Raw genomic sequence first — 16,653 nt, 5'->3', positions numbered from 1 at the left:
ACAAGTGTCCCTCTGGATATTGGGGTGGGGCTGCTGCAGCAGCAAGCCTGCCCTCAGCTTTCCGGAGCAATTCTGTTGTGATCTGCAGCTGGAACACGGGGTCCTTTTCCGCAAAGCTTTATTCTAATGTCTTATAATTTCAAAGGTCCTGGTGTTCGCGAGGCCAGGGCGGGTCTCATGTCTGTGGCTTTCTCTTTCAGTCCACCAAAAAGGGTTTTGTAGTCAGGCCAGGCCTGAGAGCATTAATTATCCACCACTGGCTTTCATCTTTGCGGCCGCCGTGCTCTGGAGACCTCAGAGCGCCTCCCTAGGGCCTGGAGACCGGGGGTGGGCTGACTCCTCAGAGCGGCCGAGTCGTGGGAACCACAACAGTCCTCAGTCCAGACTCAGTTACACAGGCTACTGAGGAACGCCAGAAAGCCTTCCCCAGAACCATGCCCAGAGCGCATTTGCTCATCATCCTGGGACCGCCCCCGGGCTTGTTTCTGAAGCGGGGCTCCTCCCCAGCTGCTGTCATCTCCCCACAGGCTCCGGTTCCATCTTCCAGATAAGTGTCTGCAGGTCATGCCGTTGCTGCATGCACACAGTGCACACATACATGTAGGGGAAACACCCATACACAAAATAAGTAAAGGGGGAGGGGAGGGCTGGCAGGTCAGCTGGTAAGAACACTTATGCCCTTCAAGGGGACCAGAGTTCAGTTCCCAGCACCCACCTGGAAACTGAAAGCAGTCTGTAATTCCTGTTGAGGGATCCAGTGCCCTCTTCTGGCCTTCAAGGACACTGCATGCTATACTTGCAGGCAAAACACCCATACACGTAAAAGAAAAACAAAGATTGTACTGTTTCAGGCTGTGGTGTGGCATGGTGGCAAAGCACTTGCTTGGCATATGCCAGGCTCTGAGTTCCATCTGCAGCAAGACACGTGAAGTAGTGATGGGCGGTGGTACATGCTGTGGTTGTATTTGAAAGGAGGATCAGAAGTTCAAGGTCACATCCTCAGTTCCAATTCCAGTTTGAAACCACCCTGAGCTACATGAGACCCTGTTTTCAAATAGTTCACAGTGCCACCACGTGTGTGTAAGCCGTCCAAGGTTGTGCAACCATCTCACCACCTATTTTCAACACAGTTCCATTCCCAGAAGAAACCACTGTCTGCAGTGGCAATTCCCCCTCCCCAAGTTGCTCACAGCCCAGTCCACCTGTTCCCACAGACTTTACCTCCACTGGACTCCCCATAAGTCGGGCCCAGTGGTGGTCAGTTACCTGGCAGCAGAAGCTTTTTTTTTTTTTTTTTTTTTTTTAAGGTGCGGTGGGGTTTCGAGACAGGGTTTCTCTGTGTAGCCCTGTCTATCCTGGAACTAGCTCTGTAGATTATGCTGGCCTCAGACTCAGAGATCCACCTGCCTCTGCCTATCAAGCGCACCTCTATGCCCGGCTGTGTAACAGCATCTTAACAGATGCCTACTGTGCCGTCTCTGAGGTGGCTACGGCTGCCTTGTTTCATGGAAGGACCACAGGCAGCATGGAGCTGTGATGGCCTCCAGTGTAGGGCCTACGGTTGTAGGCTGTTCCCCAGCACCCTCAGTGGCTCTGACCCCAACAAGGTAGCTAGTGAGTGCGTGTGGGTGTGGGATGACTGCAGGGACAGGTCCCAGGCTCACTTGAGAGACAGTAGCATCCCTTCCCTGCTCCAAGCTGAATGCCATGCTTCTCTTTTGGCCATTTCCAAAGAGTTGTTTGGGCTCCCGATAACTGTTTGGGGCAGAGAGGGGCTGCTGTGCTGTGGCCAGCTGTCTGGAGCACACATCCGGGCACTGGGGGCAGAGAGGGGCTGCTGTGCCGTGGCCAGCTGTCTGGAGCACACATCTGCCCCGTGTTATTTCCCAGTCTCTCCTATGTTTCTGGATTCCTCCCATCTTCTAACACCTGTCCCCATGGACTAGTGACATTTCCCAGACACCACAGCAAGCCAGCTTTTCTCTGCTCCTGGGTGCTCCCTCCTGGCACATTTGCCTGTGAGGTGTAGCCTGCCTTTGCTGGGGCTCCACAGTCTGTCTCCTGTTGACAGTCATCTGCCACTGGTTGCCTGTGGCATCTGTGCCGCCTGACTGGTTAGGAAGCAGGACTGAGGATGGAGCCCAATATCTGGGGTACAGAGTTCCCCTAGGTTTCCCAACCTTTGGCTCTGCTCCCCGCTCAGACCTGCCACTCCAGGACCCAAGCCTCCAGCTCCTGCGGGGCTTCAGGGATATACCAGGAAAGAGCCTTGCTATCAGCTCATCCTCATAGCCAGGTCTGTCAAGTTGTAGGGTTCCTCTTCCACTTTGTTTCCTTCTCTGCACGTAGAGCCCCCTGCCCTATCTTTCCTGCTTTTGTTGAAATAGAACTAAGGGGTGCTGCAGGCTTCCCAACCAGTTAGAACCTCACCAGGTTTCCCTCCGTGCTGACGCATGTCACGGGAAATGACTGGATGGCAGATGGCATGGGACGTTGGCTGCCGCTGATAAGTACAGCCTGGCCCCCACCGTTCCTGTCTGGGTGCCCCATGTCTGCCCTGACCAACAAGGAGACACTGGCTGGGCCTTCAAGGCTCACACTCTGCTATCTGGGCCCACAATGCCCCCCACACACACAACCTGGGCCTACTCTGGTGGAGAAGCCCAGCAGAGATAGAGACCCAAGAAGTAGTGTGGGACAGAGATGAACTGTCTACGTATAAGACAAGACCAGAAATCTGGGTTGGCGGGTGTCAGGGAGCCTTGCCTCTTAAGACTCTGGGAAGGACCTTTGCAGAGTCGGTGCCAGGGGACCTTGCCTTGTGCCTGCGTTACTGTAATCCCTGCTTCCGTCTTGATGGACCATCTCCCTCCCTGCCCCTCTACCCTGCTCTCCCTCCCTGCCCCTCTACCCTTCTCTCCTCTCCCTGCCCCCCTTTGTGGACAGGGTCTTACTCTGTAGCTCAGGATAACCTCAAATGCAGAATTCTCCTGCCTCAGCCTTCCAAGTACTGGTATTTCAGGTGTGAGAGACCACACCAGACTTATTCTCTTTTTAAGGGTACCACTCTAAACCCAGATATCCTCAAGATCCTAACTGACCACCAGAACTAGAGAAGCAGCCCAGGTGGTCGGGGGCAGGCCGCAGGACTGATACTCAGAGTCTACATGTGTGAAAAACAGCTTAGAACTTGGTGTTTGGCCAATATCGGGCACCAGTGAGAAAATGAAAGCATTGTTGCGATCCAGGCACAGCAAAACCTACCTATAGTCCCAGCAGCTAAGAGGTTGAGGCAAGAAGATGAATCCTGGACTACGCATCAACCCTGTCTAGAAACAAAACGTGTTCCTGAAGCAGACAGTGGCGGCTGCCAGCATGAGTGCACTTGATGCCACTGAACGGGCACTTGAGGATGAGCAAATGGGATTTCATGTTGATACTACCCCGCAGTGCCAGGTTAGCCATGCAGAACCGAGCTCACATGACATGCACGTACACGGGATGGGAAGGGATGGGAAAATGCTGAAGCAGATGTCAGGCTGCTAGCTTGGCCCTGCAGCTGCTGGGCATCCTGCCTGAGGTTCTACCGGGAACCAGGTAAAGGGAATTTTATATGTGCCACAGCATGTGGATCTGCAGAAACCTCAAAAGGAAGAGTTTAGGGAGCATCTCTGGAAGAGGGCCCAGCTGCAGTGGTCACCTGGTCTTCAGCTGTGCTCAGAGCTGCTTGCTGAGAGATGGGCCCGGGAGGGAGCCCAGAGACAAAAACTGCTTGCAACTGCTGCCTTCCTGGTGTCTGATGGGATGGTCCAGCAACTGCTTTCCTCTGCTAAGACACCTGCCCTCATGGTGGCACTGCCGGGTGAGAAGCCTCATTAGTGCAAGCCGCGCGCCGTGGACGGGCTGTTGGAGCTCACAGTGGGTTAAGGGGTGTTGGATCTAGGTTATGGAACTGGAGAAAGTCTGTGGCTCCTCCTCCTCATTGTTGTGTCTTCCTTTTATGATTTGAATATAAAATGTCTTTTTAAAGCACTAGGGAACATTTGAAGTTATACATGGCCACAGCCTTTCTCTCTATCTGATTCCTGGCTACTGAAAATGACACTCAGGACCGGAAAGATGGCTCAGCACTTAAGAGCACTGGCTGCTCCTCCAGAGGTCCTGAGTTCAATTCCCAGCAACTGCGGGGCGGCTCACAACCATCTGTAATGAGATATGGTGCCCTTTTCTGACCTGCAGGCATCCACACAGGCAGGTAGAACACTGTATACATAATAAACAAATCTTTTAAATAAATAAAATAAAAAGGCACTCCTTGATGATGTCCGCCCAGCTATCAAGAGGAGTGAGTACACACTAAACCTTTGGAACAGCTCAGTCCTTCTTCCCTTCGGTTGCTTTTGTCAGGTGTTCTTTTACAGTGACACCAGTGTACCTGTTACCAAAAGATGGTGCCAGAGAAGTGGGGTTGTCACTGTGACTACACCCAGCCCATAAGCCTTTAGGGCAACTAAAGAGTTTCTACGGAGTCTATAGGAAGAATCTGGAAGTTTGGAGATGTGGGCTAGAGAAGCCCTAGAACTGTGAAAGATGAGCTTGTCTTCTTTCATTTTATTCAAACAGGGTCTCTCTGTGGCCCAAGCTGGCTTTATATTGCAGCAATCCTCCTGCCTCCTCTTCCCAAGTGCTGGGATTAGAAGAGCAAACCACTGTAGTAGGAGCTGTGGGCCTCTTCCCACAGCCCGGCTCATGGCTGCCTAGCTAGCTTATGACCCGAAATAAAAACACACAAATTGTATTCTTTTTTTTTTTTTTTTGGTTTTTCGAGACAGGGTTTCTCTGTGGCTTTGGAGCCTGTCCTGGAACTAGCTCTGTAGACCAGGCTGGTCTCGAACTCACAGAGATCCGCTTGCCTCTGCCTCCCGAGTGCTGGGATTAAAGGCGTGCGCCACCACCGCCCGGCTAAATTGTATTCTTTTAAACACTGCTTGACCCATTTCTGTTCATATGTGTAACACCCAAGGTGCACTTACCGGGAAGATTCTAGCCTACGTCCATCCTGGGTTGGAGTTTCATCGCATCTGCTCTGGAGAGGAGAGCATGGCGTCTGTCTCTCAGAGGAGCTGCCCTGCATCTGAGCTCACTTCCTCTTCCTCCCAGCATTCTATTCTGTTTACTCCACCCACCTATGTTTTAACCTATGAGGGCCAAGCAGTTTCTTTATTACTTAACCAATGAAATCAACAGATTGATATGACACTCCCACGTCAAACCACTGGGTCAGTAATCTCTCTTTGTCTGAGACAGAGTCTCACTATGTAGCCCTAGACAGCCTGGGACTCGCTCTGTAGACCAGACTGGCTTCAGATTTACAGAGATCCTCCTGCCTCTGCCTCATGAGCACAGATTATAGCTGTGCAGCACTGTGCCAAGCTCTGAGTGTGCCTTCTACTAGGCCATTGTGATGGGAGCTCACAGGGCAGAATGACGGAAGGAAGTAGGTATAGGAGATTGTCCTGACGATATTTTGGGAAGATATGAAGACTATGGGGTCTGCACAAGTCATCATTTATATATATTCTGGCCAGGAATTTGTCTATATTTTGCTCTGCCTTGATTCTTTATGTGAGAGTGAATCAAAATAAAGGATTAGTTCATGAAGTCTCAACCCGCTCAGCCTTTGGGGTTGTGGCGTGAATATTGCTGGCTGCTTTTAGCCAGGTTTGCAGCAGGAATTTGGGGCTGAACATAGTGACCTGAGCATTTGGAAGACTGAGGCGGAAGAGTTGTCATGAGCCTGGGCTACAGAGGGAGACCTGTCTAAAGAAGAAAACAGCTTAAGACAACCGAAGTCCTCAAGAAGGCTATAGGTGAAGCTGTGGGGGTGAAGCCCAAACTGCAACTGAGACCCCGGGGTGTTGGAGACACCAGAAATATGAGCTGTCTGCCTAGGAGCCCCACTGGCAGTGAGTTAGACCAACCATGGGTTGCGAGCAGAGCTGCCTATTGTAGCTCATGTCAAGGCACTGCATCCCCAGATGCCAGTGGAGCTGCAGTGTTTAACATTTGCACCCAGGATTTGGGTCTTGTTTTATTCTCTTTGCTTCCTTCCTTCCTTTATTTGTTTATTTCTTTCTCTGTGTAGCTTTGGAACCTGTCCTGGAACTCGCTCTGTAGACTAGGCTGGCCTTGAACTCACAAAGTGCTAAGATGAGCCTTCTGCCTTAGACTCCCCAAGGGCTAGAATTACAGGCATAAACCACACCCGACTCCCTCTCTTGATTTCATTTGGTTGCGTGACAAAGCTGCAAGTGGCCAAGGCTGGCTTCAATGCACTGTGTAGTCAAAAATGACCCTGGAGTTCTGCACCCCCTGCCTCTGCCTGTGGCCCCACAGAACTGAATGCAAGGAAGAACCGGTTCTGTGGAGGGCCTCTCAGGTTAGGCTCAAGAGAGATACGAGAAGGTAAGCCCTGGACGATAAATTACTTGAGAAGTAAGCCCAGAAGGAGCCATCTGAGGCTCAACCTTTTCTCAGCTGTGAAATGTGAAGTCGCCTAACCCCTCCCTCGGTGTCGCAGCTTCTGCATCTGTAAAACGGGAACAATAGAAGTCATTGTATTGGAGAACTAGCGTTTAAGAAAAGGTCTCAGAGTAGGGTCTGGGGCACGGTGTAGCTACCCAAAGCTGCCCTTGGCGTCCTTGTGATCTGGGCACAGTCCTTGGACTGGTACCATGATGACCCAAGTACAGGCAGGTTTTTCCTGGCCTCTGTACAGCCAAAGCCTCCTTTAGAGTCGGGGTGTCCCCACCTCAGTTGCGGTCATCCATGCACCTTAAGGCCATAGCATCAAGATTGAGAAGTCCCTTTGTACTCATTAGACCCCAGGGAAAGGAAGGGCTTTTTGGTCCTGGGGCTGAGGGACCTGCTGGGGCCACACAGCTAGGAAACAGCCAGTCTGGACTCGACTCCCCATCCTGCCAGCCACTCCTGATCTTGTGTTTGCCCCACTGTGGGGTCGAGACAGAGAGAAGCTGTGGGAAGGCGGGTACAGGTACAGACGGTGGGCCCTTCCCTAACCAGTTCCCACCCCTGGAAGTTTGCCTTCCTGCAGGGAGCTGGGACCCAAGCACTTAATGACTGGTTAGGGTGGCACTACCCACTGACAGCAGGTGCGGGCACTGCCAACCACGGAGCGATTGTAGTAATGACAGGAGACCTGCAGTGCCCAGGAGCCACTTCCTGCTGGTGGGTGGTAGACGGGCAAGTGGGGGCAGGAGAGCCCTTCCTGACTGCGTATCCAAGTGATGCCCAAGCTACTGAGCCCAAGCTGCAGAGGAGAGAGCCTAGGACCCCCGACGCCCCACCCCCACCTGCTTGCTCATACACACTGGCATGGGCAGGTGGAGGACTGGGTACTCCCTTAAGATGGGTAGGTTTTACTTTTACCCTCAGCACAGACCAGCTGGGGAGGCTGAGGCAACTCTTGGTCTCAAAGTCTCAGTGTCTGTTTGAAGCACACTTCTCTACCACCTGGGCAACTGAGCCTTGACTCCACTGTTCCTCCCTTTTCTTCCCCGCGGCACTGACTCAGCTGCTGCCCAGGGAAGACAGCGGCTGCTTTCTTGACTCCTTGTCCCAGCTCAGCAGAGGGTATGCAATGAGCATCCAGCAAGTGCAGGGTTTTGTTGTTTGATTGTTTTGTTTGTTTGGAAGGGTTGAGACAGGATTTCTCTGTGTAGTCCTGGCCATCCTAGAACTCGCTCTCTAGACAACTGGCCTCAAACTCAGAAATTCTTCTGCCTGTGCCTTCTGAGTGCTAGGATTAAATGTGTGTGCAGCCACCACCCAGCTCAGCAAGGACTGGAGGGGTAACTCTGCCCTCTGGTGAGTGCTTGCTTGGTGTACTTGAGGCTCTGAGCTCCATTCCCAGTGCTATCACCAGAAGGTAGAGGCAGGAGGATCAGAAGTTCAAGGCCATCCTCAACTACATAATGAATTGGAAGCCAGCCTGAGCTGCATAAATCCCCATCTTAAAATCTCAACAACAGATGCTTTGTGTTAAGAGCAACAGAGCCTTCCTCAAACACCCTGCTTTTCCTTCCCATCCTGGGACAACCCCTGCCAGCCGCTATGCGCTAAGGTCATAGGAGCTTGGATGCTGTCCTCCTGCAGATGGCTCAGCCCCTGCTGTCCCATGGTATCTGAAACACAGTCCTGCTCAGTGAGGAAGCAATGGAGTGGAAGGAGTGTGGGTTCCACATCAGGCTTGGCTCCAAATTCTGGCTCCTCGCCAACTGCTGATGTGTGACATGGGCCACATCTGGACGGAGAATGTGCACAGTACTGAGGGGTCCCTATGAGGACACAGGGTGCTTACTCTGACTAGCACCCAGCAGGAGCGTTGCTAGTTGCGGGTGAAATGTTCCACACATCCTGGAACCTATCCAGAAGCCCTGGGGTGGGATGGAGGACTGAGGGGTGGCCCTATGACTCTGGAAGCCTTACCAAGGAGACCCCAGCCACCCCGACTCACAGCCCTGGCTCTGACTCATCTCTCCATTTGTGAAGGAGAGGACTGGGTTTACCTGATGGGGCCCCCAGTAGCTTAGGCTCTTCCTTTAGTCTGGGAAGGTTCCCAGCTAGTATGTGTCAGGACCTTTTCCCTGTGCGGCATCTTCAGAGCCAGTGTCAAAGGTGAAGAGATGACTGACTTCTGCCATCACCCACCAGTGTCAGCCAGTGTCAGCACCTACGGGACCCTGCTGCCTCTGAGCCTCACTCCTCCGGGTGGCCCTCAACCTGGCCATGGCCCTGATTTATAATCCAAATAGATGTCTGTTCCATCTTGGATAGCTGGTCCTCTACGGCTTATCTCAAGGGTCCTCTGCCACCTCTGGCTCAGGGCCCACATCTGTGCTGCTTTGTGGGCAACCCACCTCCCTGGTACCAGTGCACAGTAGGTGCCCAGTAAACAACAGCTGCCCCGCTGAGTCCCAGCACAGCTCCGCATCCTCCAGGCTGGGACTGCAGAAGGCCCCCTCTGCCTGTTTGTTTGCTGCAGACTCGGGCCCAATAGACTCCGTGTCTTTCTTCTCTCCTCCTCCGTCCTCACACAGCGACTCCGGGAGCGGCAGTTTCCAGAGATTGAAGGCAAAATTGCTTGAAAGCCTGTGCTTTTATCCTCCAATTTGTAGCCATTTAGTAGGGCCGGGTGGAGGGGCAGCTTGGGCGCTGGCTATGCTGGAAGTGCCCGTCGCTGGAGAGAGCAGTCTTTGTCCTTCCCCAGATCTCTCAGGGCTTTGGGGACAGACACCCGCTGGGGAGGCCAGGCCCCGGTGAAGGGTGAGGGAGCTAGTGTCAGCCTGCTGGGGGAGCCACAAAACCTCTCAGCTCTCAGGGACAAGATGGGGAGGATGCTGAGTAAAGAATGTGGCATCCACTCTCAGCACTCCCAACAGCCCAGAATAGGGCCCGGTGAGGCAGGGGACAAGGGCTGTGAAGGAGGGTCCAGAGTCCCCAGGCTCACTCCACACTCTAGTGACTAAGGAGGGACCCTAGAGATTGGACTGAGGAAGAAGGTCCTGCTTGAGCCCAGAGGATCTCTCTCAAATCCAGAGAGAGAAAGGTGTGTGTGTGTGTGGGGGGGGGTGTCCTGCCTTTTGGGAGTTGTCAAATAGCTGGGAAAGACAAGTGCAGGCACAGCTGCAGGGAGAACATCTGGAGGAGGAGAGAGCTCTGCGGATGCTCCCCTGTGCAGCACTGAGCTACCGTGGAGCTTTGCTTGTGTGTGGTGACCCTCGCTACAGTGAGGCTATGGTGGCAAGTTCCTGCCCTGCTCAGAGGTGAGAAAGCTCTGAAGATCAAGGTGGGGGTGAGGCGACCCGAAGGACAGGCTGTCCTGTTCTGGGTGCTGAGGCTAGCCCTAAGGCTGTCCACTGAAAGCGGAATCACCCCCCTCTCCATCCTGTCTTCTTCCTACTGCCCCTAACTTCCAACCATCTCTCAGTCTCCGCGAGTCCAGTTTCAGTCCTCATAACCCCAGAAGCCCTCTCTGGTCACATCAGCTCCTTTGCTACCACTTTCCCAAGCTTCTCTTGAAGCACGGAGCATGGCCAAGGCTCTTCCTGCGGCCTGTGTCCTGCCAGAACACAGCCGGGAGACCAACGTGTAAAGTCAGGGCCATGATGATGAACAGGTTCTGTCAAGAAAGCTGAGCCACTGTCCTGGAACAGACTGGCTACGTTGGTGCTGCCCACCTGGATTCTGAAGGCATATGTGAGCCATCCCAGTACTGTGTTACCCTCCTGGAAAGGGGCACCAGCTGGGGCTCTGCCCTACAAGTCCTTCAGGAGTTTTGTGCTGGGAATTGTCCTTTGCGGGAACGAAACCCTGGGGCGACAGCCTGGGTTCTCCCACCTAGTTCCCCAGTTAGAACACCAAGGTCACATTTCTGTCTCCATGGGGCCTCCAATTGGAACCCTGAACAATAGCTGCTACTCCCACAAAATCCTCAAAAGTCAGCACCAATAAAAAAATACACTTTATTGTGTCTTCACATTGGCAGAGGCAGCACACCAGGGCACAAAGACAGCAGAGCATGCAGAAGTCTGAGGTGGGTACACAGGACAAGGCAAAGCGATCCTCCCAGGTATCCCCAGCCTGCTCTCCTGCCCACTCCCCTGTAAGCCCCGGGGCCCTCAGGGCACAGTCACGAACTCTTCTGCCCAACAACCCATGCACCCACCCTCAAATTCTGATCGCACAGATGGGGCAAGCAGGGCAGGCTTTGGCCAGCTGAACAGGCATCACTGCCAGTAGGGCCATCGTCCCAAGCCTTGGAGGAGGGGGGCAGAAGCAGCTGGCGCGGCTCAGCCGGAAGCTGCAGCACTGAGGGAGGAGGGCGTGGGAGCCCACACCTGCCAATCCAGCCCCAAGCTCCTCGGCAATTTTGTCTCTCTTGATTAAACATCCAAGGAACATCAAGTTCACAGACGTGTTTTCTTCTCTTCCATCTTTCTGAAAACATCCAGAATGGAAAAGCAGAGAAAGGCTTCAAGGTTCCTGGGGGCACTTGCCACTTTGTGGGGCAAAGAGTTGAAGGGAGAGGGACAAAGGAACTAGGCTCTGGGCTTAAGCAGGAGACAGAGGCAGCAAAGGGCATCGTCCCCAGATTGTCTGGAAGAGGGAAGGTGTTACAGTGTATGGCGGGTGTGCGGCGGGTGTGTGCACATGCAGGGCACACTGCTGGGGCAGGAGCCTGGAGCACACACCAAGGTTTGCATCAGAGAGGACACCAGCCACTAAGTGTGCACAAGGGGACACCACGGGCACCACTAGCACAGCACTGTCTGTGGAGGCGGAACACATGCCTGGGACCCCTGAATTGTCTCTTCTGGTGAAGGAGCATGTGGTGGCAGAGCCGGCCAGCACGCTCCAGTTCCACCAGCAAGGGCCCCCTGGCTAGCCTACCAGGCTCCCCCACTGCAAGATGGTTGATGATCTAAGAGGCTGTCATGGCATTTAGAGTGGCCACAGACAAGGCAGGGCCCACGAAACAAGTGCCAGGCCACGGCCACGGAAGGGTGGAGCGGCAGCTCACTTCCAGCACTGCTCCAGAGAGCCGTGGGGCTGGACCTTGAGCTTCTGGGGGCAGAGGAGCTTGGTGAAGGCTCTGCGGAAGCTGTAATGGCACAGCGGGTAGAGGACAGGGTTAACGGCTGAGTTGGCCCACAGGAGCCAGAAGGACGTCTCGTACCAGTAGTCGGGAATGCAGTGGCCGTGGCAGGCAGCCCGGATGATCATTAGGAGTGTATATGGGGCCCAGCAGAGCCCAAAGATGCTCACAATGATGGCAAGCGATTTGGCCACCTTCTTGTCCCGTGACAGCCGGAAGCGCTGGGTGATACTCTGGGACACCATCTTCATGCGTTTCTCCAGGGATGCTGAAGATGCTGATGGCTTGGAGCCCCTTTTGAGTGAGCGTGGCCTCTCAGTGCCCCTCGAGGAGCTGCCGGAGCTGGAGGTGGGTGAGGCAGCGGCACCCCCACCACTGCCACCCCCGAGAGCAGCCTCCCCAGCCTCAACACCGGGGCCTGCCTCACCCACCCCATACCTGTGCAGTGGCATGGCCTCCCCATGCCCTTTTGGCCAACAGCCCCAGCAACTGGGAGGAGCTGGAGGTGGTGAGGGCTGGGCGTCAGGTGGGGGTTCTGGACCAGCCTCACGGGCCCCGTCGAGCCGGAGGCGGGTGCGCCTCTGGATGTTCAGGTAGATGCTGAGGTTGAAGAAGGTGACACTGAGGAAGGGCGTGAAGAACTCGAGGGTAGAGGCCGTGATGAGAAAGTACCAGTTGTAGAAGAACTCAGCGTAGCAGTGGCCCTCAGGGATGGAGCTGCCACCAGACAGGTACTCCCAGCTCAGGATGGCAGGCCCATACAACAGGAAGGCCAGCACCCACACGAGCGCCATCTTCCGCACCGCCCGCCGTGTGTCCCCCTGTTGGGCCCGGTAGGAGACCTGCAGGGGGTCGTACAGATCAAGAGGTCAGGAAGTGGAAGCTCAGAGCAGCCTCTGGGACTCCATGTCGGCCGTGAGCAAGGTGCCATGGCTCTTCTCTCCACAAGCCCTCCCTTGCCTGTGTCCCCTGGCTGATGGGTGCTCTGCCTCTCTCCCAGAGACCCAGAGCCACTCACAGCCGACCAGAATCTCACCTCTTTACCATGCCCAACCAGCTCCAAGCTCCATGGGGTCCTGCCTCTGGTTACTGACCACCAGCACCCAGATTAGCATTTGCCACACCCAGGAACCACATGCAACTGTTTCTGATTCTTGCTTCTTGCAAGGGCCACAGCCCTCTTCAGCGGCTAGTCATGCTGACTTTGCCCTGTCTCTGTTCTAGTACTTCCTTTCCTCCACTAGTGGAGCTGGGAATACAGAAAGGAAACTGCCAGCTGGCCCAGTGCTGGAGACCACCCCCCTACCCACACCCTTTTCTAGAAGGAGAATGCCTAGAAAAGGTGGCGAGGTGGGGTCAGCTAATCTTTTCCGAGAAGCAGCGCATCTAGTCTCCAAGTGCAACCAGTAAACAAGAGGCAGGGTGCACAAGGGGGCAACAATCCTGCTATGGAGTCTCAGTGAAACAGCTGAAAGAAGTGTCCTTGATGGCCACCTTGGAAACCACAAGACCAACAATCAAAGCTTGTGCTAACCACAGGTCTGGGGCACACCTGCCACATGCCAGCTCTATACTGGGCTCCCATCACAATAACCCTGTGATTGCACCACTCTCTCAGTGGGTCAAGGGTTGGAAGAAGGAACCTAGGGAGGCTCAAGAGGGCTTCATACTGGTGCACTTTGCAAGTCAATCCTTAGGCTGCCCCTGATAAGACCTAAGGTGAGTGAGCCATCAAGGAGAAACGATGAAGCAACAGCTGCCGGACCCACTCAACACCAGTGGAGCTTGTGACCGGCCTTCCTGGGGCTGTGTGTACACTTTCGTATACACAAAAGCAGGAAGGATGAAGACCCTCCCTCAGTTCCAGGGATTCTGGACATACCCAGGACAGAAGCTGTACACCGGCACCCCTTCCTGCAAGGCTATGGGATTCCAAGCTAACCTCCTGTCCCATGCTAGTACTGCTGGCCGTTAATGGTCACTGAAAATTGGCTCACATGTCAAAAGGGAGCAAGCCCACCAGGCATCTGCCTACAGCTCAGAAGCAGCCATTCCCGGTCCAGTGCCCCCGACACACAGAGTAAACTCGAATGCCCACATCCCAGAACTCACAGCTCGAGTGACGGACAGGAATCGGTCATAGCTGATCAGCACGATGTTGAAGACTGAGGAGGCACACAGCAGGTAGTCGACCACCAGCCACAGCTTGCAGAGGCCCCGGCCGAAGGTCCAGCGGCCCGTCAGCACATACGGAACATACAACGGGATGCAGAAGGCACCTAGGGGAGAGCAGCTGCGGTGGGACCATGGCTCAGGATTTGGAGCCAGACCGACGGACCACATGGAGAGAGGGCAGAACCTGGCTTTCATAGAGCACCACCTTTCTAGGGCCAGCAATTCTATTTACCCTATCCGCCGCCCCCCCCCCCCCGCCCCTACGCAACTGGGCAGCTGCCAGCCTCCAGCCTCCACAAAACCGATGTCTCCTGGACCTGGAGGCAGGAGGAAGGACCTCCACGTAGGGACCTCTGGACCCAGAACCTGTGTTCCTGCCAATCCTATCAACCGCCAAGGAGGAAAAGACCCGGGTATATGTCCTCCCGAGTTGTCTGGTCCTGGAGCCGATCATCCATTCCTACCCTGGCTGTTGGACAGCCTCCCTTCTCAGCTTAAAAACCGAGAAAGATTTTTCTCTTGGCTTAAAAGGTTCTTGGCTGCAGCCGCGCCAGCCGCTCTCGCCGCCCAAACCGGCTTCCAGCGTCTAGGAGACGCAGCAGCTCGCAGCCCCAACAGGTGTCTGGCGCTCCGGCCCCCACCTCCTGCCCCGCCCCCCCCTCCCCCAGTCGGGAGCAGAGCTTGGACACGTGAGAACGAGCTCCTAGGAGCATTTCCTTCATCTCACCTCCCCCCCGCGCGCGCCTTCTTCACGGTCCCCTTCCCTAGTACAGCTCCCCAAATCCCCCTTCCATGTCACCCCCTCACCCCCCGCCCAGCGTCCTCACAGCATCCTGAGTCCGGCGCCGCTGCCTTTGTTTGGTTCGGCGCAGGAGCCAGCGCTGTACCCGCGGTTGCTGCGCCTTGCGCCTTGTTGACTCCCGCCGACTGGGGCAGCATCCCCGGGGACATCCCTACAGCCCCCGTCCTGCGGCCCGGAAGGCGAGGAACTTCGCCAGTGCCCACCATCCTAAGATTTCTAGAGGTCCCTTCCCCAGGCCCAGACCCTAAGAAGCCACCCCAGGTCGGAGCGCCAAGCCCCATTGCCCAGCCCGGGCTCTGCGCCCCTGGACTCTGGCAGCGGACGGGGTCTGGGGGCTTTACCCACGAGGAAGTCGGAGATGGCGAGGTTGAGCAGAAAGAAGTTGTTCTGGGTGCGGAGGCTCGAATCCGCCACGAAGGCGAGCATGACCAGCGCGTTGCCCAGCACTGTGGCCACGATGAGCAGCGCCATGAGCGCAGCCAGGACAGCGGTCCAGGCAGCCGAGAAGCCGCGCGCCCCGCCTGCGGCCGCCGCCTCACCGGCCAAAGCGCCCGACGCGTTCAGCAGCCCGTCGGGCGGCGCGCGCTCCATGGCCCAGCAGGCTTACACGGCTCAGGGACACCGGGCAGGGTGTGGGCCAAGAGAAGGGTGGCCGGGTGGGGCCCCTGCTCGGGAGCCTAGTCTTTGCCGGCTCTTCACCCAGCCCGGTTTTCCGGGGGGCGCCCGGAGCATGGTCCGCGGGGCCGGGTACGAGAGCCTGGGTTGGAGTCCCGGAGAGCGGTGCAGAGGGGGCTGGGGTCGAAATCTGAGCGAAGTGGGGCGGATGGCGCGGCTGCTGCAGCAAGAGCAAAGCCGAGCTCCAGCCGCCCGCGGCGCGTCGGTGCACCCCGAGCTCAGCGCGCAGCCGAGTGCGCCCCGCGCCCGGCCCGCCGCCCCCCGCGCCCCGCTCAGAGCCCCCGCCATTGGCTGGCGCCCTCGCCCCGCCTCCGTCCCGCCTCCGCCCCGCCCGGCGCGGGCAGCACCACGGACAGCGCCGCGTGCCCGCCGGCCGACTAGAGCCCCTGCCCGGGTGCGCACGGCGGCTGGCGGAGAGCCCGACCAGGGCACTAACCAACCACAGGGTTGGGGGCCATGTCTAGGTCGAACCTAGAAGCTGGTCCTTTGGCTATCTGTCCGCTCTCGTGCCATCAGTCCTGGTGATCCCTGCCCAACCCTTGCCCGTTGCCCCTGAGCTTGTGAGGTCCTGGGACAGGGCCCGGGTCGGGTGGGGAAATGGCTGCACCCCAGCTCTGGGGAACTTGCGCCCCAGGATTGCCTCCTGCATATTGCTTTGGGAAAGTAGGTTTCTGGGGTAAGCAATGTCCAAAGAAGGATTGGGGAGGGGTCTCTGAAAAAGTCGCCGGGGACAGGGGTTCTCTCTAGCCTCATATGCACAGAGCTGTGGGTCTCAGTCTCCACGTGGTTAGGCAGAGCTCAGAACAGGGTCCAGGGTGACCTGCAAGGCGCACACAGATGTGGAGTTACATAAGGGAAAAAACGAGCCTGAGCGGACCCAGCCCAGAGCTGAGCACGTTCACCCAGGACTCAGCAGCCCTGGGTGGAGGGGCGACCCACAAAGCAGCGTGGTTCGGGCCACCAATGCTCCGAGATCGTTCAGACTAGGGTGGTCAAGCTGCAGTGGACAAGCGAGGTCGCTGAGTTCTGGGTGCAGCCAGGGTGGTGGCAGCTCCGTTAGTGCCCACGGGAGGGGGGAGGAGGAGAGCCGGCCCCCCTCCTCTGACACAGATACTGGAGGTCAAGGACAGAGTTAGCAGGAGAAGCTTCCAGCAGATAGACAGACACACCCACGCTCTGACACACAGACATCTATAGTCAGGGAAACAGCTACCCGGCATCGGGCTGGGACCCACGAATAGTCGTCAGACAGCAGACAGGGAACAGTGCCCGAGGGAGAGGGAAGCAGCGACTGTCCTCTGTCACCAGCGGCACACATCAGTGG

At 56.1% G+C, this 16,653-nt stretch overlaps 1 protein-coding gene across 5 annotated transcripts; it reads right to left on the bottom strand.

The window, feature by feature from the left end:
* Positions 1–10,520: 10,520 nt before the first annotated feature.
* On the bottom strand, positions 10,521–15,568 carry Hrh3 (histamine receptor H3). Of its 5 annotated transcripts, none has more exons than XM_057781950.1 (3): positions 14,996–15,568; positions 13,790–13,956; positions 10,521–12,519 (listed from the first exon to the last, which is right to left on the bottom strand). In XM_057781950.1, exons 1-3 carry the CDS (start codon positions 15,243–15,245, stop codon positions 11,599–11,601), a joined length of 1,338 nt encoding a protein of 445 aa, XP_057637933.1. In that variant the 5' UTR covers positions 15,246–15,568; the 3' UTR covers positions 10,521–11,598. The 5 variants fall into 5 exon arrangements, with proteins under 5 accessions (XP_057637933.1, XP_057637935.1, XP_057637932.1 ...); XM_057781952.1 differs by having other exon boundaries at positions 15,000–15,188; XM_057781949.1 differs by lacking the exon at positions 14,996–15,568 and adding an exon at positions 14,680–14,985.
* Between the last annotated feature and the right edge of the window lie 1,085 nt (positions 15,569–16,653).

The sequence above is a fragment of the Chionomys nivalis genome, chromosome 9, assembly GCF_950005125.1.
Source record: "Chionomys nivalis chromosome 9, mChiNiv1.1, whole genome shotgun sequence".
NCBI classification, from domain to species: Eukaryota; Metazoa; Chordata; class Mammalia; order Rodentia; family Cricetidae; genus Chionomys; species Chionomys nivalis.
The sequence above is the reverse complement of the archived record's forward strand: the minus strand, read 5'-3'. Positions and strand labels throughout refer to the sequence as shown.